This window comes from Arvicola amphibius, chromosome 13, assembly GCF_903992535.2.
Source record: "Arvicola amphibius chromosome 13, mArvAmp1.2, whole genome shotgun sequence".
Lineage (NCBI taxonomy): Eukaryota > Metazoa > Chordata > Mammalia > Rodentia > Cricetidae > Arvicola > Arvicola amphibius.
Window position 1 is genome coordinate 51,023,985 of NC_052059.1, and position 26,164 is coordinate 51,050,148.

At 46.1% G+C, this 26,164-nt stretch overlaps 1 protein-coding gene across 1 annotated transcript; it reads left to right on the top strand.

Moving 5' to 3' along the window:
- Positions 1 to 81: 81 nt before the first annotated feature.
- On the top strand, positions 82 to 24,171 carry Fdft1 (farnesyl-diphosphate farnesyltransferase 1). Its single transcript, XM_038309616.1, has 8 exons — positions 82 to 243; positions 9,349 to 9,446; positions 10,574 to 10,757; positions 14,145 to 14,273; positions 15,735 to 15,926; positions 18,201 to 18,377; positions 19,814 to 19,966; positions 23,597 to 24,171. The coding sequence occupies exons 1-8, from the start codon at positions 145 to 147 to the stop codon at positions 23,816 to 23,818; spliced, it is 1,254 nt and encodes a 417-aa protein (XP_038165544.1). The 5' UTR covers positions 82 to 144; the 3' UTR covers positions 23,819 to 24,171.
- Positions 24,172 to 26,164: the final 1,993 nt, after the last annotated feature.

A 26,164-nucleotide genomic window follows, 5' to 3' on the forward strand; every position in this document is an offset into this window, starting at 1 on the left:
GGCGGGGCCGGTTGAGGAGGGCGGGAGGTGGGCGGGGCGTCCGGCGCTGGCCCCGCCTCCTCGTCCTGGCCGATTGCGAGTATCTAGACACCGTTGGGGACTGAGATCCAGACAGGTGAGCCTCGCCTCTAGCAGTCGCCAAGGATGGAGTTCGTGAAGTGTCTCGGCCACCCGGAGGAGTTCTACAACCTGCTGCGATTCCGCATGGGAGGCCAGCGGAAGTTCATACCAAAGATGGACCAGGTAGGCCGAGCATCGCTGTACCCTCGCGGGTCTGTGGCCGCTTCACGCACCGGAGATAACGGAGAATGGCCACGAGCGCCCCGGTCTCCTTGGAAGGGGGGGGGGGGAGTTCCCGGCCTGGGTCCCACACCCCAACTGGACTCTATCCTCTTGACAAGTCCCGCCCTACCCCCTACCTGTTTTTGAATGTTTCTGCTTGTTCAAGCCATACTTTTCCTGCGCACTTTCCCCCCCCCCCCCCCCAAACTTGAAGGTTTATTTTTCACTCCAACGGCTGCGTTCCAAGATTGAGATTAGAGAGAACAGGCTTGAGAAAATTTAACTCCACACCCACCACTCCTTCCAGCTTTCAGACACATCACCTTCCTCATAAGCTCCCTCTCCTTCCTGCATCCCCTATTTCCTTCCCGGGTGCTTCCTATGTTTTCTTGTGTACATAATCTCCAAGTTCTTACCAGCTGTTGGCTGCTGGAAGGCCAGAGCTTGGTTTTTGTTTCTATTTCATCGCATTGTACCCTTTGTTAAATGCATGCGTTTATGAGGATGTTCACTCTTGTAATAAGAGTATGTAACCGTTGCATGAATGCGCATCCAGTTGAATTAATGGTTTACATCAGAAGCCTTAAAATTCTCTGGAAACATCACAGACACTGTATTTTATTTAAAGAGATTCTTCATTGAATCACTTTATTTTGTTCATAATGCAGAATCCTCATTAGCTCTGACAAGTGCCACCTCTCTGCCCTTCAGATGATGCCTATTTACGGGACACCTACAATGTGATAGATAGGTGCTGTTTTGGTTAAGCCATGGATGGCTGTGTAGCATTCACAGATAGGACCCCCAAAGAAATAAATGCAAAGTACGTACGTGTCAGGGGAGAAGCGTGCACAGTTGTCAGGTTCTTACAGGGAGAAATGACCAAAAGCAAAGAATCTCTGCTTTATAATGCAAGTCACTTGGTCTTGTGACCACTCCAGTGACAGGTAGTTCACTTCTGGGGAGGCCAGTTTACTGCCTTCTCCGGTCACTGCTGATTCCATCTTGTCAGGACCCTTCTAAAGTGTCTCCAGAATGTTTTGTAGAAATCTGAGGAAGGCCTTCTGACCTGTGAGGTTCGCTTACCTGCTTTCTCTAGTACTGTTGAACTTCAGAGACCCCGTAGTCTGGTAGTCAGCTCCCAGGCTGACTACCAGGTGTAAGATTCTCTATCACAGGCTTGTTCTGATTTAAAAGTCTCTATTTGATTCTACAGGGTCTTACTGTGGAGCCCTGGCTGCCTCGGAGCTTACTTTCCAGATGAGATCCACTTGCCTCTGGTCGTGCTTGTCTGTGCCTCCTGAGTGCTGGGATTAAATTGCCACCACCCACACCTGGCAATTCTGGATTTTAAGATACTAGAAAATAAGGTTATTTTCTTCACAAGTGTGTCTTTTTGGCTTTCTCTAAAGTAGCTTGTCAACATGTGTGAAGATGAAGTAGAGAACGAAGCTGCCTTGGAGAAGCTTCTAGACTTTTACATCTGGTGCCCTTTCCCGAGTGTGGCGGGATAGTGAAGGTCATAAGGAAATTGACAGGAGGGGAAAAATCAGTTCTTGTTAGGATGTGAGTTTAATCTTTTCAGGGTTACTGAGAGGAAGGAAGAGCTTTCAAATGGTCTGTGACTTTTGTGAGCGAGTATTCATTTGGCTCAGTATTAGTAGTACTCTGAGCGCTGACGTGATGCCATCAGTGCCCGCTGTCACACCTGACTTCACACGTGCAGGTGACAAATCATCTTGAAAATGAAAACACTCTAATGTGTTGAGTGTTGTAAAAAGTTACCTATCAGCTGTGTGCGTGAGAGGCCCAGGTGAAGCATGGAAGGATTGCCAGTTTGGACTTGGGCACCGTTACTGAGATTACATATTCACGGTGCACATTTACAAACCTTCAGAAACCCAAATGCTTCCAGAAGTTATTGCTCAGTTGAGCTCTTAGAGGGGGGAAGCCGCCCCTGTTTGTCAGCTTCTTGCAGTGATCCGGGAGCCTAAGCTTATAGTTCAGGTCCCCTGACGGCTCTGGTGATGGTAGTTCCCCCACTGGGGAGACGTGCTTACTGCCTTCCCTCCTTCCAGGAAGTTCAGGTTTTAGAAAGTCTTGGACTGAACTTCAACCCTTTGTTCTGCTGCTTTTAGAGCCAGTTTTGGAATACAGACCCTGAGGTATTAAAACTCTCATATTCTCTTAAGAATACAGATTCACAGCCGGGTGTGGCGGCACACACGCCTTTAAGCCTACCAAGAGAAGGAGATGGAGGTGAATTTCTAGGAGTTCATGGTCAGGCTGCTCTACAGACTGAGTTCCGTGGCTAGTTGTGAACACATACTGAGACCTTGTTTCGAACAACAGACCAAGAAAGTATTATTGCCACAAAGCTGTGTCCTTTAGTTATTTGCTGTACGACACTTTCCAGACCACGTCCCTGCTCCTCCTTTTCCTTTAAAGTTCAATGTCCATGGTTATATGGTAATTGGGCAATTCTCATCTGGCTACTTCAGAACCTATAACACTCTGGGCGTTATTTTTTGAGACAGGGTATAAGCTTATCTGAAACTCAGGCTGGCTTTGAACTCTGAACCTCCTGAGTGCTGGGATTGCAGGTGTGAGCTTCCAAGCCCAATTAAAAATACATTTTCATTACAAGATATTTCATGCAAGAAAATACCAAAAGTAATACAACAAGCCACTGTACCTGAGGTTAAGCATGTATTCTTTTGGTCACACTTAATTCATTCTCCTCATATATCTTTACTAAGATAAGAGATTAACTATTCAGAAAGCACTAAAGCAGTCGACTGTCCAGATCTACCTCAGAGCCAAACACACTTGTTGCTGGCACGCAGTGGACAGTACTTGCAGGCGAGGCTCTTCTGTGCCATATCTTGACCTGTTTGCCCCTTGCCATTGTTCATCTGCTTTTTCAGGCAGTCTCTTCAGGCTTAGCACTGTGGACATCCCTGATCTGTAAGGACACCTGTGTAGGACTTTTCCTCCATTGTTGTACCTTGCTGAAAGGCTTTTGAAACGGAAGCGTGTGCCCTTTAGAGAGTGCCATGACAGTTAGCTAATGCCTATTAGCTCTTGGTCTGTGCCAAACACTGTTTTACAGAACCTCCCATCTGCCACCCTTTGAGGATCTACTGGTTTTGTGTTTTATAGAAGAGGCTTGGAGAAGTTAGTAAGTTATCTAAGGTCCTTGTAGCTATGGAGTGGAAGCTGAGTTTTGACTTTCAGTCTGAGTAGAGATTGTTCAGTCTCTGTTTTAAAAAAGATTCACTGTTAATGTTGTAATTGTGTGTGTGTGTGTGTGTGTGTGAGTGTCTATTGTGTGGGTTTGTGGAGGTGAGTACAGTACCTGTAAGGTCAGCAGAGGACATCAGATCCTGCCCTGGAGCTAGAGTTAGGGGTGGTCGTGAGCTGTCTGATACCAGTTCTGGGAACTGAACTCTAGTCTTCTGCAAGAGCAGTGCTTGCTCTTAACCACTGAGTCGTCTCTCCAACCCCTCCAGAGCTCTCTCTCACAATACACTGTTCATCCTTAGGATAATGGACCACAGAGGTACATTAAGCAGCCTGCTCAAAGCCTGCTAAGAGGTGGACACACCGGCTTGATGCACACAACTGCCTATCTTAAGTGGTTCGGAGGTTTTGAAAAGTTAAGGTAACTTAGGAACTATCACATAGCCTGATGGGCAAGGTGGCACAGCAGATAAAGGCATCCACCATCAAGACTAACAACGTGAGTTCAATTCCCAGGACCCACATGGTAGAAGTGGAGCACAATTCTGGCGAGTTGTTCTTATGTCCACATACCTGCTGTGGCCCTGGCTGTCCTCCACAAAAATAAACAGTAATAATGTTTTTCTTTTCTTTCTTGTGTTTTGTTTTTTGTTTGTTTGTTTTTGTTTGTTTTTTGGGGGGCATAGTGGCACATGCCTTTAATCTCAGTGCTTGGGAGACAGAGGCAGGTGGATTTCTGTGCGTTCTAGACCAGCCTAGCGTTAGTTTGTGAGTCCCAGGGCAGAAGATGTTGTCTTATAGCCATTTATTATCTAAGCATATTACTTAGATTTTTTAAATTAATTTTTAATCTTTTTAAAGATTTAATTAGTGTACATTGGGATTTTACTTGTATATATGTATGTCTGTGTAAATGTGTAACCAGAGTTACAGGTAGTTACGAGCCACCCTGTGGGTGCTGGGAATTGAACCCAGGTTCTTTGGACGAGCAGGCAGTGCTGCTCTTCACCACTGAGCCATCTCTCCAGCCCCAAAATTAGATTTTTAAGAACGTATTTTTGTGTGTGTGTTTACACGTACACATACACCACTGCACACATGTGGCAGTCATGGGACAACTTTGTGGCATTTATTCTCGCCACCATCTGCCTTTACACGGGTACTAAGAATTGAACTCAGGTCACCAGTCCTGTTCAGCAAGCATCCTAATACTCTGAGACATCTTGCCAGCTTCTCATTTAGCTTTTACTGAGGACAAATCATCCCAAACCTGAGGGCTGGGGTTGGGGAAACGTGTGCTGCTTCCTGAGAGGAGGCAAGGTGGTCAGATCATGCTGTGCGTGTTTATCCTAAGCTTAGGGAACAAAACACAATGGTGTAAGTAACAGCTGCTGCTTAGTTCCCAGTTGTCTGGGACAGCTGGGGCTTCTGGTCCCGGACAGCTGGGTCCATTTCTTCATGGCATGCTCAGCTGACAGGCAAGCTTGTGGCTGGATGAAGGGGTGGTTACAGCCAGTTTAGGGGAGGCACACATCAGCCTGCAGGCTTGTCTTGGGACTCATGGACACTGGAAGGGACCAGACCCCAATACACACACACTTCGGAATTCTGCATGTGTCACATCATTACTGTGCACTTGGACCCAAATGTCACTGGGGAACCAGGTGCGACAGAAGAAAGACTCCTTCATGATGGGAAGAGTCAAGTTAACAGTTTAGTGCACTTCGTCACTCTTAGTAATAGGAAAGAAACAAGTCCTGTTGTTGATGCCACTTTGCAGATTACAGGTGTAGATTACAGATAGTTTGCCCTCACAGGCAAGTGTGCCTCGGGGAGGGCCAGCCAGGCGGGGCCGCACAGGCACCTCTGCTGCTTTCTACCTCGGAGACTGTTCAGCCTCAAACCCTCAGGTGTTGCCAGAACCCAGCTAGCAGGCAAGAACTGGCCTGTGTAATTAAATTACACACACACACACACACACACTAGGCAAAGACCTGGCTTTTATCAAACATGTCCTATTGGGAGATAGAGGTAAGACAAGTACCCAGAGTTTCAGGCAGAACTAATTACCAGAAGCATAGTCGCAGGAGGTCAGAGTGGCAAGGCCAAGGGATGGCAGATCTTAGGGTTGTGATCTACAGCAGGGGACTGTTTTCCTCTTCCTCTATAAAATGAGACTCTTGGAGACTGTGGGTGGCCATAGCAAAGGGCAGAGGAAGTGAGGCTCTGCTGGGGCTGTCCCTTTTTCCTGGAGGGTTTTGATGGCCAGTGTGTTTACTGAGCACTTTGTGAGCTCCTGTAAGACCGCCCCCCCCCCCCCCAGTGTTGGAAGTTGACCCCAAGGCCTCATGCATGCTAACCAGGTCCTACCACTGAGGTACATGGTGTGGTGCATGCTCCTCCAGAAGTTTCAGACCACCCTAAATGCCATGGTAATAGCTCAGGTTGATAAATAAATAAATAGCAATAGTTGAATATACCTTTTACTAGGGGAAACAAACAGGAAAACGAATTTCCCTTCATTTAACATTTCTTTCTTAAGTAACAATAATAAGAAAACACTGAGGGAAATGTACCCTGAACAATATTGAGGGCTGATTATTTCTGTAACAAAGAACAAATGTGGTTCAGGCCAGGAGTAGTGGTGCATGCTTTTAATCTTTGAACGGGCAGGCATTTTGTCATTAACTGGGCATATCAGCACATCTAAATGCATTCCCCCATACGCAAGTTTTGTGACATTACTCAGAGGCCACAAAATAGAAGCGAACCTTTTCTAAAGAGATTTGGCTTTTGTCAAGTGTAACTCTTACTATTTAGACATTCATGTTCTCGTTAGTAATTTAATCTCCATGTTTCTTTATCGTCAGTAAGATAGCAGTACACAGAGGTACAGTGCCTTAGCAACAGCCTGCTTGTTCCACGCTGGGAATGAAAGGGGTTTTGTTTCATTTTTTTATTTGTTATTTTCCTTTATGCCAAGAGGTCTTGGGGTATAGCCCAGATGGCGTCTCCACCCTTCACCTCAGCCTCCTGAGTAATAAGTCACAGCTGTGCTCACCCTGCCTGGGTAACTGAAAGGTTTTTTTCTTAAGACTCAACATTATTGACTGTGCTATGGTTTGTTGTCTAAAACACTAAAAAGTATGACCTCTGCTACCTGTGTGGCATGGATTGTAGCCTGTTACACCTTCCTTGAGCATTTAGGAGGGGTTCAAGGTAATGTTTGTCTTGTGTTTGACATGTAGTGGGTGCCTAATAAGTGGCAATTGTTAATCCTGCTGTTAAATCTGAGGTTAGGTCTGAGGTTCATGGGTTTTTAAGATTTAGATTTTCTTGTCCTAAGCAAACCTGTCTTATTAAAAATGAGGGAAGACAGCCAGGCAGTGCTGGCGCAAGCCTTTAATCCTAGCACTTGGGAGGCAGAGGCAGGAAAATCTCTTGAGTTTGAGGCCAGCCTGGTCTACAGAGTGAGTTCAAGGACAGTCAGGACTGCACAGAGAAACCCTGCCTGAAAAAGGCAAAGGGGGGGGGGTGCTATGGCAGAGGGGAAGTAGGAGTGGTGCTGGTAGCTGTCAGCTGAAGCCTAAGTCTTGGGAATTCAGCCCTCTGTATTCTTCTGTACCCTTGTCCTAAATGCCCTTGAGTCCTGTTTTCCCTGCATTGGAGAGTTCTGGGTATGTACTTAGCCTCAAGCAGCAGTGAAAAAACGTGGGCAACTCCTAAGGACAGTAGTTGTGACATACATACAGGAAGTTCACATATGAAATCTTGCCAACATTCCAAGAACAGTGCAGTTCTTGGTAGTTTATTCTTAGTTGTTTTGGGGGCCTGCTCTTCAGGGTGACATGCTGCAACCAGAAACAAGTGATGTGGAGGGCACAGAGGAAGCGAGTCCCATAGCTTGTCTCCTCGGGGTGATGGGGTGGGGGCTGCTCCCTAAGACTGCTCTCCAAACCCAGTGCCACTGTCCCCTTGCATTTATTGCTTCCCTGTGAGAGCAGCCCCTAGACCATTGTCACTGTAGATGATACTCACGGGGCATGAGTCAGTGAACTGTCAGAGTTGCTCACCCTGGGTGTGGATCACAGCTGTAATTTGAGCAGTGAAGAGATTGAGGCAGAGGGATTTCCATGAGTTCCATGTCTGCCTGGGCTACAAGAGTAACACAGTATCCCAAAAGAGAAGTTACTCAGTTTTTTTTCCTGTGAACTCTTACCTTTCTACGTTCTGAAAGAGTGTATTTTAAAATCCTCCATGAATGTATTGCTTTATTCACTGAAACACTGTGGGTTGTTTTCATGTGCTTGATTGTGAATTTTACTTAAATATGCTGATCAGTAAATATTGGTTTTAACTAGTATATCTTATTGAAAATGACAACAAAATGAAACTTAGGATTATATATCCTTTTTTTAAAAGAAAGCCTTACTCTTTGGACAAAACGATGTGTATTCATATTAGGAAATGTAGGAAATACAAATAAAAAAGGACATAGCTCCCAGGACCCACCAGGGTCCAAGGTTCCCTGCCATTCCAGTGCAGCTGTGGATTGCCTACTTGCAGATATGCTGTATCTCAAAAACGACTCCCCCAGTAGATAATTGTTTCCCTTTTCCTAGAATGAGTGGAAAGATTGTATGCAAGGGGCACGTGGAAATGCTATACCTTCGGCTCAGTTTTCTTGCTCATAAAACGTTCATATAAAACGCACACACAGCATAAAACGGCAGGTTTGTTTTGGCATTTGTAGTAAGACGCCTTCCAAACCTCCAGTTCCTTGCAAAGTGTATTTAGTCCTTCCTTGTTTTCCTACGCGAAGACCAGCTCACTGCACATCGTTGATACCTCTGCTAAGAGCAGTGATTTTAAGGTTTCTGGCAGTCTTAAGCAGGGCTGGGGCCAGCCACGCAGTGCAGCAGTTGTTGAAGCCAGATTCTCTTTAGAAGAAAAAAATCGCAGTGGGGGTAAAGAAGCTTCAGAGTAGAAATGGACTCTGTCCCAATTATTAAGGGAAACTTGAGAGGGTAAGGGGTTATTGTTTAGATGGGACAGTGTGGTCACGTGTTTAGGTTGGGCAATTTCAACTAAAATTGAGCAGTGCAAAGACAGACACGTTGTTGGGTGTGGTGATCCATATGCGTAATCTCAGCACTCCACTCGGCGGAGGTAGAGGTAGAAGAGGGTGCAGGATCAAGTCCGAGGCCACCCTGGTCTACATTCCGATTTCCGAGCCAGCCAGAGCTCGGTAGTAAAACTGACCACAAACACAAACACAGAGCACTTCAGTTTACCAAAGACCAGCCTAGTTGAGAAAGGAGCCTGCATAGTTTCGAGCCAGCTTTTCCTAGCTGCGTCAGTCCGCGTCCCGCTCACCCCTACCATTTGTGGTGGCCGGAGAAAGCGCAGCAGAAGGGTGGGCAAGGGGTTCTTGCTGGTGGGGGCGTGGCCAGAAGCGACAGGGGGCGTGGTCCGGACCTGCACGTGTTGGTGAGTGAGGCTTGCTCCCTCTGCTCTGGCCAGCGCTAGCCCTGTCCGATCTCCGCCCTGAGGTGGGCGCCTATGGAGGAAGGGCTCCAGGCTGCACTCCCCATGGCAGCCGCCAGCAGCACCAAGGCCATGGCCTTGGTTAAGCGCACTTTGGTGCTTAGCCCGGTCGCTGCACCCAGGACTCCTGGCTCGCCCCCACGGTGCTGCGCCTGGCCCCCCACCGCCTGGCCTTGCAAGGATTGGTCCCGGGCTCGGAGCCCAACTGCCAGCTGCCTGCCCCAGCCCCATTCCTGCTCCACGTCTGCCACGGCGGTGTGTCTTCTCTGCCCACAGGACTCGCTCAGCAGCAGCTTGAAGACTTGCTACAAGTATCTGAATCAGACCAGTCGCAGCTTCGCCGCTGTCATCCAGGCGCTGGATGGGGAAATGCGGTTAGTAGAGAGCCCTGACTCGGGGAGGACCGCTTTTCCAGGGGACTTTGAGTCACTGCAGCCACGTTGACTCACCACTTAGAATTATGGGCTCCTTAAAAAAAAAAAAAAGGAATATGGGCTCCTTGTTGTGGCTTAGGCAGGACTAACCCTCCCCCCCCCCTCCACACACACACTGCACCCACGTGTTTACTTGCAAATGCCCTTCCAGACACCTGGCCATCTACCAATGTCTGTCCTCAGGCCAGTCCTTTCAGAGAAGGGGGTGGGGCAGCCATGTTTATTACCTTCTTTTAGGCCTGGCATCCGCACCTGTCAGTGAGCAGGCCTGGCGTTTTTTCTTAGCTCGTTTGTCACCTTACATTTTAAGCATACTGAGTCTTCAGAATGTTCATATTGCACACAAGTTTGCAGTGGTTACCACAACAGCATTCATGCCGAAAAGTTTTGCATCTGCAAAATCCTGGTTCCCTCTAAACATGGGTCTAACCTGTTGGTCCCTGACATGCATTGGTTACTTGTAAAGCATCCTGGGAGTTACGGTGTGGCACCTACCTACTTAGGTTATCACTTCACTTTTTACAAAACTATAGAGTTTATAACTCCCATTAAGACAGGATAACAAATTTAAGATTGATAGTCTTTAATATCACTTCTTAGCTCTGTAGAGTTACTGGGAAGACCACTTAGAAAATGGCCCGGCACAAGGGAAATGACAGTTATTGAAGGAGGGTCTCACTCTGTAGCCCCGTTGTCCTGAACTCCAGATCCTCCTCCTCCTCAGCCTCCCCAAAGCTAAGATTACAGGCATGAAGCACTATTCTGCTTTAAATGTGACTTAAAAATAAATATTTTCAAAAAGAGGCTAATGAAATAGTTTAGCAGGTGAAGATACTTGCTGCCAAGTCTGACGACCTGAGTTCTGTCCCCAGAACCCACGTGGGACAAAGGGAGGACTGATTCCCAGTTGTCCTCTGACCTCTCACATGAGCTGGGGTACAATCATGCTCGCTCACACACACACACACACCTATAACATCAATACACACACAAAATGAATAAATAATTTAATGCTGAAAGGTGCATGCTCCTTGCCATGTTAATAAATAGCCTTTCCTTTTTCACAGCCACGCAGTGTGTGTGTTTTATCTGGTTCTCCGCGCTCTGGACACCGTGGAAGATGACATGACCATCAGTGTGGAGAAGAAGATCCCGATGCTGCGCAACTTTCACACTTTCCTCTATGAACCAGAGTGGCGCTTCATGGAGAGCAAGGAGAAGCACCGCCAAGTGCTGGAGGACTTCCCCACGGTAGTGGACTCTCTTCTGGGTACATATGTTGCTAATTGGCAGTGCTGTTGTCAGTCAGCCCCGGAGCTGAGAGAGCGGTGACAGGAACAGTTTGAGGGCAGCCGGAGACGTGGAGACGAGATGGCTGACAACTCTGGCAGCTCAGAGTCCAGCACCAGATGTCTCTGCTTAGGATCCCAGCTTACTAATCGGTAATGAGGTAGAGACCCCTCCCTACCTCAGTTTCTGACTGTGGTAGAGACGATAACAGCTCCCTGATTCTAGTGTTGTTAATTCTCTCTCTACAGGGCGTTGTTGAGACGTCCTGGTCTGTTTGTACAGAAAGACTTCTGTATGTCGCACAGTTCAGGCTTCTAAAAGATACTCTCCCCCACCCCAATTTTTTTTTTTAAAGTGGATGTCTAGACTGGCTCTCCCAGGACTGTTGACTATAGTGTAGCCTTCAGTGAGGCTGGCTGGCTGGGATTGCTGCTCAGCATGGGTGGAGCTACAAGAGTTGGGTAGTTTCTTAGGTACAAAGTTCTTAGTTCAGTGCCTGGTGCTTACTAAGTGTTGTGTAGGTATTAGCTCTTGAGGTGGATTATAGTTAAAGCCCCAAGCTTTAGGGGGTCCTAAACCTCTTGTACATGGACCTCACTTCATCCTTTTCTAGAATTTGCATGTTTAGCAAAGTCACGTGGTCCCTGATACCCTAAAGAGGGCCTCTGTTTTGTGTGTAGTTTGCTAGCGTTTTGGAGACTAGTCCTCATATGACGTTTACTATGAAGGAATCTTATCTATCCCACATCTGAGTGGGAGGGAGTCAGGTGAACAGAAGGGGAGTACAGCCAGGTTTGAGAAAGACTCCTTTAGGACAAGGGCTGTTTCCACTTGCTGAGATCATGTTTTCAGGGCCAAAGCCCAAAATCTAGTGTACTGTGTTATGGCTCCCAGAAAGTCTGGAGAAATGCCTGAGCTGTTAGAGCTCTGAGCTAGGGGAGAAACTGGTGCATTGGTGTCTTCGAGGTATCTGATGGCCCGTGCAGGTTACCTCTGAAACTCAGCGCTGAGCCTCTGAGCCCTGCCAGTGTCGATGACATGCTGTGAGCCCCCTGGTGTGCCTTTTTAGAAACACATGGATTTTGCTTTTCTCCTCAGTCACTAGGTACTCTTATTTATTATTACTATTCTATATCCTCAGCCTGCCTTTTTCTCAAAGGCTGACCATGAACCCACTTTGTGCTTAAAGCTGTTCTTGAACTTGTAACCCTCCTACCCCAGCCTCCTAAAGAACACCAGACTTGCCTCCCAAAGTCCACTTTGCTGTATGTTTTTGAAGCAGGATTTCAGTATGTTGCCTTGGCTGGCCTGGAGCTGGATGATTTGGAACTCACAGAGATCTACCTGCCTCTGTTTCCCGGGTGCTGGGATGAAAGGTGTATGCTATCACATCTGGCCCAAGCTACTTTTCATACAGGGACATTACAGTCGTTAAATTCTTTCTGGTTGTGGGATAATTTTCTTACATGGATCATAAAAATTTAAGGTAACCTCCAGGCAGTGGTGGCGAATCCCTTTAATCCTAGTACTTAAGAGACAGAGGTAGGTGGATCTCTGTGAGTTCAAGGCCAGCCTGATCTACAGAGTGAGTTCCAGGACAGCTAGGGATGTTACACAGAAAAATCATGTCTCAAAGAACCAAAACAATTAAGTTAGCCCATCTGCCCAACAGAAGGAATATAAAACTGTGAGAATGTTAAAGTAATTTGGGGGAGATAGGTAACTTTCAGATCCACGTCAAATATGTTGGTAAAGCCAGTGTCTTCCTTGATACATGTGGCAGTCCAATGGAAGAGAATGTTTGGCTTTGGAGGGCTTCAAAGCAATAAATCGATCTTTTCCTGTTTGCGCAAGAAGGTTAGGAAACAGCGAACTGTCCTAGCTAGAGAAAAAGGGAACTAAAAATATAGGCCAAAAAAAGAAGCCACTTGTTATTGTTTGCCATTTATTTTCTGATGGAGGTGAAGCATTGAGAAGTCATTTTTTTTTTTTTTTATGAATGGGAGACCCTCTCATTTCTGGGAATCAGCTTAAAAGAGGGAGACATGGAAAAGATGTGTTCAGAAAGCTTGTAGAGGAAGTCTGGCCCTGGGACACCTTTCTTCAGGAGTAAAGGACAGAGCTGCAGCAGGAAGGGAAGGGAGCAGAGGTGTTTGGTTTGAAAAACCTGAACGGTATAGGCGTTTTAACTTCAAACCTAAAAGGTTCAGGTTCTTACACAATATACTTTGGCTTTTTTTTGTTTTTTTTTTTTTTTGTTTGTTTGTTTTCAAGACAGGGTTTCTCTGTGTAGTCCTGGCTGTCCTGGAACTCACTCTATAGACCAGGCTGACCTAAATAACTCAGAGAGATCCGCCAGCCTCTATCTTCCCAGTGCTATGACCTAAAGCGTGTGATCGGGTTTGCCGCAGCCTTTGTAATGTCCCACCACCCCTGGCTTTTACTTACGCCATCTGCAGTGTATCTGTACTTTCTACATTTTTGCATATGAGGGAGCTGAGGTATAGAGAAATTAAAGTCCCTTGCCCAAATGGGGAGTCAGGATTGGAACCCAGGGTGCCGGCCCCAGCAACATGGTGCTTATTTGTGCATCTCTTTTGCTGCCTTTTTATAGCTGGATGAGGTAGGAGGATTTGGAGCTCAAGGCTAGCCTCAGCTACATAGTGAGTTTGAGGACAGGATTTAGGTAAACTTGTCTGAAAAGCAACAAAAAAGCCCAAAGGACAAGAAAAGGTTAAAACATCCAGACACGTCAGCACACATCAGTAAGTCCAGAGAAGCGAAGGCAGGAGGACCAAGAGTTTAAGTCAGTTCTGAATATCACGGTAAGAGCCTGCCTCAGAAGGAGGGTGGGGACTTAGAACAACAGATCAGCCAGTATTTTAATCATAATCTGTCCAAGGCCTTCTATAAGGGGAAAGAGTTTGCCTTTGAAAGTTAATGAAAGTGCCTTGAGCCTCTTGCCCTGTTTGGGATTTGGCCTTTATTGTCTCAGGAGATTTATCACTATAATGTGCCTTCATGTCCTTGGATTGGCCAGCAAGAGATGTAGGGACCTGGGAGTGTGCCATGGTTGTGGCTCAGTCCCCCAAGGGTGGGAGAAGCCCTCCTGGCTTGTGTTCAGTAGCAGAGCTTGAAGAAGAATACAGATCTTTCCTCCAGGTTCCAGGAAGACAGAATTCCTTGTTTTACTAGATTTTTTATTTTCATTTGCTTGAATTAAAGACACTAGCTTTAAGAAGGGAGTACTTGGGGACCCTGACTGAGGAAGGGAAGTGGCTTGTCTGATCGGGGTTGTGCACTTCTGCTTGTAATCTTGTGTTTTGTTTTGTTTGCTCTCCATTTTAGATCTCCTTGGAGTTTAGAAATTTGGCGGAGAAATATCAAACAGTGATTGCTGACATCTGCCAGAAAATGGGATGTGGGATGGCAGAATTTGTGGACAAGCATGTGACTTCCAAACAGGACTGGGACAAGGTCAGTGTCTCTGTAAGCAGGGTCTACATCTGCTAAGTTAGACAGCCAGCTGTCACTGTGGTAAAACTCAGAGCAAGGGCAGCGTAGCCTCCAGATCTGGGTTTTCTGGTTTAACCAACATCTGTTGAAGTTGACTGTGTCCTTAAACCCACTTAGCTTAATGTTGTCAGTGGTAGTCCGTACCCTAGAGGGCTTGCTGCTGCCAAAGTGAGTTTAAGAGTATCCTGAGCTGCAGTGAAATTTCAGGTAAATGGCCAAATCATTTCCTGTAATGCAGAAATGACAGTGCTTTTCAGATTTTAAGAACAATGCTTGTTGTTACTGTTATTATCTTTTCTGTTACGGAATGCTGTTCGTGTGCACGTATTAGTGTGTGAGTCATCAGATGGGTTGTTTCTCTCTTTGCTTTTAGAGTAGCTCAGTGGTAATGAATAATTAGGTGTCTCCAAGTTTTTTTTAATTTTTTTAAATTTTTTTTATTTATTATGTATACAATATTCTGTCTACATGTATGTCTGCAGGTCAGAAGAGGGCACCAGATCTCATTACAGATGGTTGTGAGCCACCATGTGGTTGTTGGGAATTGAACTCAGGACCTTTGGAAGAGCAAGCGGTGCTCTTAACCACTGAGCCATCTCTCCAGCCCTGTCTCCAAGCTTTTCATGCCTTCTTTCTCAAATGTCTGTGGAGTTAAGCCACATCTAGAGAGGACCTTCTTACGGTTTTCACTGTAACGTGTCCGGAGCGATGGCGAGCGCACGAGAGCCAGAGATGGGAGTCCCAGCCTGAAGCTCATTTATAACTTGCACTAATCCACTTAGGCTGGAGCCTTCATGGCCTCCATCTCCCACGAGGCATCTCCACCTCGGCACCGTTGCTCGGGAGACTTGTGCTTTTAGAGAAACTGAATCCATAGCAACCGCTGACGAGTGGAGAGCTGAGCTATCCCTGTGGGCATGGTGCATCTTCCTGAGGAGAGTCAGGAGAGTGGGGATGAAGCAGACACAGTAATAGCTTGTCTGGCTAGACAGAGCTTCCTCCTCACCAGTAGTGTGGACTACAGGTCAGGCTAGGAGTTGGTAGGCTATGATAGATTGCTCATCTGGACAAAGGGAGACTTGACAATGTGTGTGGCTTGTTCACTTATTTGTTGACCTCTCAAATACCTAAAGAGTTTATGTGATTTCTATTTCCAGCAGAGCTTAGGTTCAGATCACAAAATGGACTGACATGCTCATTGAGGTCTTGTGGAGGTTCGTGGATTGAATGCTTGCAGAGTGCTCACATGGTGCCAGGAACACGATGTAGTTACATTTTGATTGTATTCTTTTCATGTGCTTGTGTTTTAATCAGAAGGACAGCTCAGACATTCTGCTCTAGACTCCCTATTTTGTAGCTAAGATGCCTGGCAAGACTTTTCTATGTCATTATTAAAGCACTTTGCACAATAATCTTTTGCAGTATTGTCACTACGTTGCTGGGCTGGTAGGAATTGGCCTTTCTCGTCTGTTCTCGGCCTCAGAGTTTGAAGACCCCTTAGTTGGTGAAGACACAGAATGTGCCAACTCAATGGGTCTGTTCCTGCAGAAAACAAATATCATTCGTGATTACCTGGAAGACCAACAAGAAGGAAGAGAGTTTTGGCCTCGAGAGGTAACTGACATGGGATACTTGTGGGGCAAACAGTATTAGACTCTGAAAAATGAGTCAATTTAACCCAGTGGTAGCAAGTGACTAAATCAAACTACCCTAGGCACCATCAGAAGGTACATCATGCGTTAGTCATTTGCTTTGGCTAGACCGGCTGTGTCCTGGGATTCAGGCTCTGTGCACGGCTTGGGCAGACTTCCTCCAAGTCACAGATAAATCCCAGGCAAACCAACTTAAACTCTGAGAGCTGGGGCTTTTCCCTGAATGTATTCCTGTAGCCACAGCCTGAGTCCTCTGACTGCAGACCTTCATGAGGAGTGCCAACACAGTGGGATGGACTGAATCAGGGCAGTCTCTGACAGTGAGGGACGAAGGTGCCGTAGATGTGGCTCATGACATTGTGCGTGCTAAGGATGTACAAGGATGTGGGTAGAAAAAAAGTACAGAATGGTCAAGACCTGATTTAATTATCAACACTGAACAGAAGCTTGAAAACTGACTGTTGAGATCTCGTCTGGATTTTCTTCCTGCTTTTCATAATATGTTCACCTTAAGCCAAGAGCTTTTGGAATAAAGATAAAAGGATAAGTCGCAAGGTGAGGAAAATGCATTTGCAATGCATGTAACAGTTGTAAAATTCATATTTAATATAAAAGGAACTGTTTTGTTAAAAATCTCAAATTTTAAAGTTTAAGCATTTGCCCGGGCTAGCTTTGAACTCAGGGTTTTCCAGCCCAGCCTTGAAGGTGCTAAAATTCCAACAAAGAGACCAGCCATCTTCCAGAAAAATGAGCACATAGGGTGTTTACACTTCCAGGTGTCTGGGGAGACAGAAGTGAGAAAGGCTTCTACCTGGCTCTCTGCTTTGGCGATGCCTCAAAACCTCAAAAGTCCAGGGATTCAGCTTTAATAGCTGACTAAGTAGAAGTGTTGGAAGGGTGGCACACTAGAGAGGGCAGGGATGCACCCTTCTCCCGCAGCTCATTCTGCATCTTTCGCCTGTCGTCTGCATACTTTATGATGAGCACTCAACAGGTGCCAACTTACTTCTTGGAATAGACATTGGAGCTGAGGAGCATTCTTAGAAGCCTGAACCCCTCAACCTGTTGGATCTGATGCCCTAAGTCAACTTCCTTTTGGAAATCAGACTGTATGAATAAAACAGTAAATCCAGCCCTACTTTAAAATAATCCATGAGTAGGGTGTAGATTGAACAGGTTTGTCTATAATTGTTGAAGCAGGTGGATACATGCATTTATTCCGCACGTTTCCCCCACCCCCAGGGTCTGCAAAACAACCTAGTACCTTCTGTCTAGGCAGATTTGGGTGCATATTAAGAATGGATAACATGGCACTGAAGCAAAGTCTGAACAGTTAAGGTACCTGCTGCTCTCTCACGGGACCTGAGTTTGGTTCCTAGTACCCACACATGTGGTATATACACACATAGATACATAAATTATACATATATATTATATTTATATATTATGTGTGTGTGTGGAGAGAGAGAGAGAGATCTTTAGTAGTCATGCTTAGTGATTTTAAATTAAAAAAAAAATCTTGAAACTAGGCAGGCCAGGTAGGGTGACTACAAACTTACCATCTTGGCATTCCAGAGATTGGGACTGGAGAAAGGGACTTTGAGGTTACTGAGATTTTGCTTCCAAAGAAACAATAACAAACAAAACCACCCACTAAACTCACAGTTTGGAAGTGAGGGGCCGGAGAGTACTACTCTTAAGTTCAAGTTACTGCAGTCTGGGAGGGAGTGGCACTGTGATGCACACCTTACTTCCCTCCATGTTCTGGCTCGGCAACATTCTTAGCAGGATTGGCCATCTTGGGTTTTGGACAGTTTGCTTGTGATGCTGGAGATGATTTGTCTGCACTGGGGGTGTTCAGTAATAGACTCACATCCCTCTGGCTAGCAGGAAGCCTCTGTAGGCTGAGGTCATTATGACATTGGTTGGTGCATGTTACATTAATTATTTACAAGGGCATCTTCCCATATGCCACCCTGCCTCCTTTGTCATCATTGGACCTTGACTAGTTGCTATAAATGGCTGTTACCTGAAGCCTAAGACAGATGGATCTCAGTGAGCAGTCAAGTGATTTCACTGTAAATAGCGCAGCTCTCGTATGGTGCTGAGGATGGAACCCAGCTACATGCTACATGGTCTACACTGAGCCCCCTCCAACCCCTGAAGAAACCTTACAATACACGTAAATTTTCCTCCTATGCACCTGTTGACTATTCTGTACTTTCTTGGCTGCCAGGTGTGGGGCAGATATGTTAAGAAGCTGGAAGACTTTGCTAAGCCAGAAAACATAGATGTGGCCGTGCAGTGCTTGAATGAACTCATAACCAACACCCTCCACCATATCCCTGACGTCATCACCTACCTGTCAAGGCTCCGGAACCAAAGTGTGTTTAACTTCTGTGCTATTCCGCAGGTATGGAATGTCGTGCTTGGGCTGGGTGGAACAGTTTCTGCCTCGCTCTGCCGTGTTCAGGACCGTGGTGTATTAGGAAAGTGGCTCTGGTGTGTTTTCCTTTGCTCAGGAGTAACTAGTGAGCTACAGCATGGTCCTTGTGTCACTTTCAGGAACAAGGTCAACTTTTCCAGAACCTTCCTTCTGGATTTACCCTTTTCCCATCATCCATTCTAAACTAGCTAGATCATTATGCTAATAATTAAAGTGTGGCCTCAGCCTAGATAGCCAGCATGCTGATTAAAACCAATAAGGCTATTACCATGAGGCATCTTGGTAGGTCATGGCTTCTACTAGGTAACCACCTGAGTTAAGATTTCTGGTATCTCACATTGCAAACATATATGAAATGAATAAATATAACATCTTCACTAAATACCTGATTTTTATCCTTTTCTGTACTCAATAGGAATGTAGACCTAGCCTCTATATATATTTTTTAATTTATGTTTTATGTGTGTTGATGTTTTGCCTGTATATATGTATGTGTGAAGGCGCCAAATCCCCTGGAGTTACAGATAGTTGTGAGCTGCCATGTGGGTACTGGGAATATTGAACCCGGGGCCTCTGGAAGAGCACCCAGTGCTCTTAACTGCTGAGCCATCTCTCTAGCCCTGCCTCTATATTCTCACACTTAATTTCCTTTACCAGTTAGTTCTGTAATTAACTCCCTCAGAAGCTTGGTTTTACGGTGTACTGACAGCCCTGAATGGTGCTCAGCTAAATCTGGATACCTAGCTGAAGTTTCCATCCGGGTAATAATCACTTAGTTTTTTTTTAAAAAAAAATATTTATTTATTTATTTATTTATTTATTTATTATGTATACAACATTCTGTCTGTGTGTGTGCCTGCAGGCCAGAAGAGGGCACCAGACCCCATTATAGATGGTTGTGAGCCACCGTGTGGTTGCTGGGAATTGAACTCAAGACCTTTGGAAGAGCAAGCAATGCTCTTAACCTCTGAGCCATCTCTCCAGCCCCATAATCACTTAGTTTTAAGCACGGGTACCCCCTTCCCTTGTTTTCATCTCACACAATTTTTAATGTGTAATAATTATGTTCATAATAGGATAAACTAGAAAATCTTTCCTAGATACTATTTTGAAATATATTTGTTATAATAACTTACCAATCGTGTGGAAAAGTTGGATTTACTTGTGTTTGTAAGTAAGTTGGGATTTTTTACTAAATGGCAGAATAATTTAGCCCTGTTGTTGAGAAAGAAGGGGAGCTGGAAAGGTGTAGACCCTGACTGGCCTACCCTGGGTGGTACTGCTTGGCTGCTACACATTGGCTCTTTAACACTTGGTATTCCACAAAAGACTTGGCTCCCGGGAGTGCGTGCAGTGCTGTGTGTTACATCTTCATGAACTGAGGTTCCTCCTGTTACCTGTAGGTAATGGCCATCGCTACACTGGCGGCCTGTTACAACAACCAGCAGGTTTTCAGAGGGGTAGTGAAGATTCGGAAGGGGCAAGCAGTTACCCTCATGATGGACGCCACCAACATGCCAGCCGTCAAAGCTATCATACAACAGTATATAGAAGAGGTGGGTTTTCAGTTAATATACTGGGTAATTTGTAGCTGTTTTTATGCATGAAGTCATGTCACTGTTTAACCAGACCACGTTTGGATAGTAGTTAGTCCTCACTCCTTAGTGTTATAGCCTAAAGAGAGTGGTTGGTATCTCTTATTAGAAAATACACACACTGGCCGGGCGGTGGCGGCACACGCCTTTAATCCCAGCACTCGGGAGGCAGAGGCAGGCAGATCTCTGTGAGTTTGAGGCCAGCCTGGTCTACAAGAGATAGTTCCAGGACAGGCTCCAAAGCTACAGAGAAACCCTGTCTCGAAAAGAAAAAAAAAAGAAAAAAGAAAAGAAAAGAAAATACACTGAAGGGGAGGGGAGTGGCAGGAAGGGGAGCAGAGAAAAATGTAGAGCTCAATAAAAATCAATAGAAAAAAAGAAGAAAATACACATACACAGAGCCCTGTTGTAGGACCCATGGCGACACAAAAGAAGCAAGGCCATAGACAGAGCCCCCAGGAAGAATCATGTCTCCTGAAGTGTGAGATGAGAGACTGACTTAGCTTCTTTGATGGGTAAAGGATATGAAGTGGAGGCTTTGGGAGCTAAAGCATGGCTGAGTGAATCTCGTGTCCTGACACTCAGTGTGGTGTGTTCTAGCATGTCACAGACCTCAGTTGAAAACTCCAGGAGGGAAAGTAGACAAAGTAAGGCTGTTAAGTCCTGGTCTGTTTGTTTCTGCAACTCATCTCAAATGCCAAAACCACCTTAGAAAGCCAAGCACACCTCCCCCTGCTGGGTGAGCATGCATAGCAAGCAGGTATCTGCTTAGGCTGGCCTTTGAACTCACTGGAATCCTCCCCCCTTGGCTCCCCAAGTGCTGGGACTACAGGCATGATTTGGGGATTACCTGGTTTACTGATCACTAATTTTTGAAAACCTTCATGGGCACAAAAGTTCATTTTTTAATCTTAGTTGTGTGCTTCTTGACTGCTAGAATGAAGTACTGCTGGTGGGTTGAGTCTGAGGCCAAAGGTGGCATGTTGCTTTTGTGAATGCCACTGCTGTAACCCAGCCACTGTGTTACAGCCTTCTTGTCTGACTGCTTGTGCAACTTCAGGGCAGAGTTGAGTAGTTACAACAGAGGAGGCCAGAGAGCTAAAAATAGCTTTGGGTCCTTAAAGAGAACGTGTGCCGACCTCTGACCCAGCGTTTCTAGTTTTCTTTGAGTTACTGCAGTGAAATGCAGAGTAAAGGATATATTAATATTAGGTTGATTCGATGCAGAAAAAATGGAATTACAAAGTTCGGGCAATAAAATCAGAGTTCAATGTCAGCTTTATGGAAGATTTCTCAGTATTGTTTTTATAATGAAGGCTTGCAGCCTGGAAGTATAACTCAGCAGGTAATATTCACCTACGATGCACAAAGTCCTGGGTTTGATTCCCCAGCCCCCATCATATAAACCAGCCATGGTGGAACATGGCTGAAATCCCGATACTGGGGAGGTGGAGGCAGGAGGATCAGGAGTTCAAGGTCATCCTCACCAGCACAGCAGGCTTGAGGCCAGCCTGAGCTACAGAGGCTATCTCACAATGAGTCAAGACTTATATGAGGTCTCCAGGTAGGCTGACCTGCTGGTGTCTAGATGCCAGCTGGAGCCGATCCTGTTCCTCCTCATGGATCACTTCTGCCATTGCAAGAAAAGCGGACATGTCCCTTGTGAAGTCTGTCTACTCAGTTGTACTGAGAATGTACCAGGGAAAGGCTTTCCAGAGGCCACTAATGCCTACAGGGAGGTGCAGTGAAGGCCCCGGTCCTCCTGAGCCGTGGGCAGATTGCTCCACAGTAGCTGGAGAAGCCTAGCTCAGAGCAGCCTGTGAACCTGTCAGCCAGGGAACTCTTCCTGTTATTTTGGGATAGAAGTAATATGTGGGCAAATACCTGGAAATGTCCATCCTCTGCTCTGCCAACTGAAAGCCTTGGCAGGGGCCATTGTTTTCATGTTCCTGTGCCTCCATGTGGCTGGGCTTTGCCAGGCTCTTGGGCCTTTTTAACTGTACAGATTACCACTTGGGTGTATATAACCCAGAAGAGGAAGAAATGTGATGGCCTTTGATGATAAACCCCCAAACCAGTTTGTTTTAAATCACCCCTCCCCCCAAGTCATCTGACGCAGACTCCTTCTCCTTGGAGCCCTTTGCTGCTTTCCTGTCTTCAGCGATGCTTGTCTCCTGCTTATCCTCTCCTCTTCCTGCTCCCGACCTTTCTGCCTCTTCTGCTTAGTCTTTAGATGTTGGGTTGCTTTGCATTCTCTCTTGATTTCATTTCTTTTCCTCTCATGTAGATGTTTCATGGCTGTTACCCAGTTACAGCCTTGGGCATGAACTCTAGTTGTTAATGACATTGCCATCTACCTTAATCATGGAATCCCTGGAACATCCTAGAGCCCTTGCATGGCCAGAGATCCACCACCCTCTTCCCCGGTCTCCATAGGCACTACACACACACGGTACACAGACATGTCTACCAATGCGGTGTCAATAGAAAACGCTACAACCTGCATTCGACCTTCACATGATCTGGCTTCTGTAGAATAAAGTCTTGTATTACCAGGAACTCTGGAACTGGAGTTTCAGATGATTGTGAGCTTCCTCAGGGCTGATGTGAACACATCTCTTAACTACTGAGCCATCTCTCCAGCCCTGGGTCCTGTTTATTTTTAAATGATCTCACTGTATAGCTCAGGCTGTGCTCAACTCACCATCCTCCTTAGTGCTTAATTGATAAACTGTACATACACCATGTGCTTGGCTAAAAGTCTGTAAAATGCTGGCTCTATCCTCTCCACTCATGCTCCAGTTCTGGCTCAGACTGTCATCACTTCCTGCCAGTAACCTGTCAGTTTGATTTATTGGAGATTTGAGGGGTAGGCAGGAGTCTGGTGAAGGTATGGAGACATGCAGTGTGGAAGGTGTAGTGAGAGAGAGAAAGAAGTGGCAATAGCATTGCTTGTATGAAGAGAGGTACCCAGTGGCTTGTGCATTTGGAGAGGGTATGGCCCAAGTCACCTCATGTGCACAGTAAGGAGCTCAGATAGATAGTGTGCAGGTAATGGGGGAGGGCTCAGGGGTTACTGAGAACAGGTTGTCCATCTCATTGACCATGTGAACAGGTGAGTGGATTTGGGGCTCAGATGCGAGTCACTAAGGGCATGGCTCAGGCAGGGTGTTGGCATGGATGTGGAAGGAGAGGTTCCTATAAGGAGCAGCGCTGAGGAGCTCTTGGCAGGACTGCATGGTACTCTCTGCTGTTCCCGCTATTGCAGTCTTCCCCATCCAACACATGCCTTTGGTCAGTCTAACTGCATCATGCCAACATTCACTGGGCACCTGCTCTGTGCCTGCCCCCTGTGAGGTATCTGCAGTGGTGGTACGTTGGCAGCTCTCCAGGTACTTAGTGGCTCCCTGGTGGGATGTGCGCTGCTCTGTGCGTCCTCATCAGCAGGACGTGCCTAGAAGCTACTTCAGCTTTCTGAGTAGCAAGTCACTCTTGTTTTCAGAACTTGAGTTTTCTCTTTGGTGACCAAATCATGGAAGATATAAGTGGCATACTCGACAGTGCTTAGTAGCTGTTCTTTTTCCTTAACAGATTTATCACCGGATCCCCAACTCAGACCCATCTTCCAGCGAAACCAAGCAGGTCATCTCCACCATCAGGACACAGAGCCTTCCCAACTGTCAGCTCATCTCCCGAAGCCACTACTCCCCCATTTACCTGTCGTTTGTCATGCTCTTGGCTGCCCTGAGCTGGCAGTACCTGAGCACCCTGTCCCAGGTCACAGAAGACTATATGCAAACAGGAGAACACTGATATTTTTATTTGGCTGGAAGCTGAAGTTCACATGAAAAGGGTTAAACCTTCCTCTGGTGGATTTTGACTTCCCTTTCGCTTTCCCTACTTTAATCCCTCGGAGAACTATGTGTGGGACCTTTAGAAATGGCGGAGGAAAGGACACCTTGCCCCCAGCAGCCTGGTGCTTGTTGGGTTGTGGTCTGCCTCTTGTAGCCATTGGCAGCATGCTCACTGCTGCACTTTAGATGGGGTGGCCACATGTGACGGTCACAAGACCCTAGTGAACCTGGCTAGAGTAATAATTGAATTTATTTAATTTGAGACAGCCTTTGAATACCTATCATAATAGAAAATGAAGTGACTTTTCCTTCCGTCTTGTTCCTGTTTTTCTCACCAGTTTGACAGTGGAAGGCATTAATCATCATCATTCTAGGTGAGGCTGCCAAGCTTCCCAAGAGTGCAGGTGTGTCTTTCGCACTCAAAGGGCGCTTAAGTGTTCATCGGTGCCATTGGTCACTTGTCAGAAGCGTGGCCTCCAGTAAAAGCTTTTGATCTTGAGATTTTTATAATAGCATGTCAGGGCTGGAATATAACTCAGATGGTAGAACAGTTGCCTAATAATGCACAAGGCTTGTATCAGTTAGGGCTTCTGTTGCTGTGAAGAGAGACCATGACCACGGCAACTCTTAGCATTTAATTGAGGTGGCGGTTTACAGTTCAGGGGTTCAGTCCATTATCATGGCAAGGAATATGGCAGCATGGAGGTAGACATAGTGCTGGCTACATCTTGATCAGAAGGCAACAGGAAGTCGACTGACACATTGGGTGGTATCCTGAGCATATGAAACCTTAAAGCCTGCCCCCCACACTTCCTCCAGCAAGGCCACTCCTAATAGTGCCACTCCCTTTGGGATTAAGGGGCCAATTACATTCAAACTACCACAAGGCCCTACATTTGATCCCCAGCACCACAAAGTAACAAATTAAAAATCCCTTGTAGTGACTGAGTTTGTCAAGTACAGGTTACCTGAAAGACCAGACAGATGATAGTGATCTTAAGGCCCAGTCATCTGTCGCCGCAACAGAGCTAGTAAGGACTGGCAAGGGCTTGATGGCTACCTGGCGTTACTGGTGGAGGAGCAGGAGTAGATCACCTTGCTGCGCCAGCCTGCCACTGTCATCTGCCCTACCAGCCTCCTCCATAGACCTGTGTTTCAGTTTTCCCTCCCATGTTTTTATACTGAAATCTCAAGATAAACGACGGCAGACAGGAAGATACTGCCTATATAAACTCCTATATAAGGTAGTTTTGTTTTGAATTCTAACCTGGTCTGCTCCATTGTATGATGGCTCCTGGCTACCTGTGTATCTGAAAGCCAGTGATACAGGCATTACAGCAGATAGAATCTAGGCAACATGCTAACCTGTTTCCCATTATAACAACCCCCCCCCCCCAGGCCAGCTGCTTTACCAAGAAAAGAGGTTTATTTCCTTTACAGCCTAGGAGGATGAAGATCCAAGATGAGGATAATAGCACCACATTGGTGGGAAGACATGCAGGAGAGGGCACAGGAAGCAAGAGACAGTCAAAGCCCAGGCATGTTGACAGTCTTAAACTAGCTCAGGTTGACCTGGAAATCTGTGTAGCCTTGAGCTTAATGGTGATCCCCTGACTTAGTTTTCTGAATGTAAGGGTTCCAGACATGAGCCATCCCATTCTTAGTCTCAGAACTAACTCTGGAAGACAAGTGTTGACCCCTTTGAGGGCAGTACCTCCAAAACCTAATCACCTTGCACTGTGCCTCAGCCGTCTCACTGCCACGCTGTGGACCCAGCTTCCAGCATATGACCCTTTGGGGGAACCCTCAAACCACACTGAGACGTGTATAGCACACTCTGCTCCCCTGTTCAGCCTACTGGGTATGCTGACTTCACCATTGAGGTACCTCAGCCAGTTTGGTGTAAACACAGATTTCCTTACTGTGAATGGGGCATGGAGACTTTATTTATAAATAGGTTGTTTGCAGTTCAACCTTGGACCAGTATCACACTGTTGAAACTAGTCAAAGTAATGTGTTACATGATTCTTTAACTTCTCTTCAAAAGAAACACAAACAGAAAAGCTCATCCTTTCTTACAGTAATCCCAGTACCCGGGAGGCAGAGGCAGAAGGATTGGGAGTTCAAGGTCATTCTCAGTTGTGGAAGTCAGCCTGGGCTATATAAGACTCCATCTCTAACACAAAACTCAGACTTTTCCCGTGGCAATAAAGCACAGGATGCCACACTCCCCTTGGATTCCAAATAGTTTTGTTTATATCCAGATATTTAGCATAGAACATTTCTATAAAGCCATTTATCTGAA

What these genes read in the sequence shown, in the direction of transcription:
- Fdft1 (XM_038309616.1), top strand. Translation starts at nt 145, where the DNA reads ATGGAGTTCGTGAAGTGTCTCGGCCACCCGGAGGAGTTCTACAACCTG. An exon ending in TGCTGGAGGACTTCCCCACG is followed by an intron (nt 10,758 to 14,144) that starts GTAGTGGACTCT and finishes TCTCCATTTTAG; the next exon opens with ATCTCCTTGGAGTTTAGAAA. An exon ending in ACTTCTGTGCTATTCCGCAG is followed by an intron (nt 18,378 to 19,813) that starts GTATGGAATGTC and finishes TGTTACCTGTAG; the next exon opens with GTAATGGCCATCGCTACACT.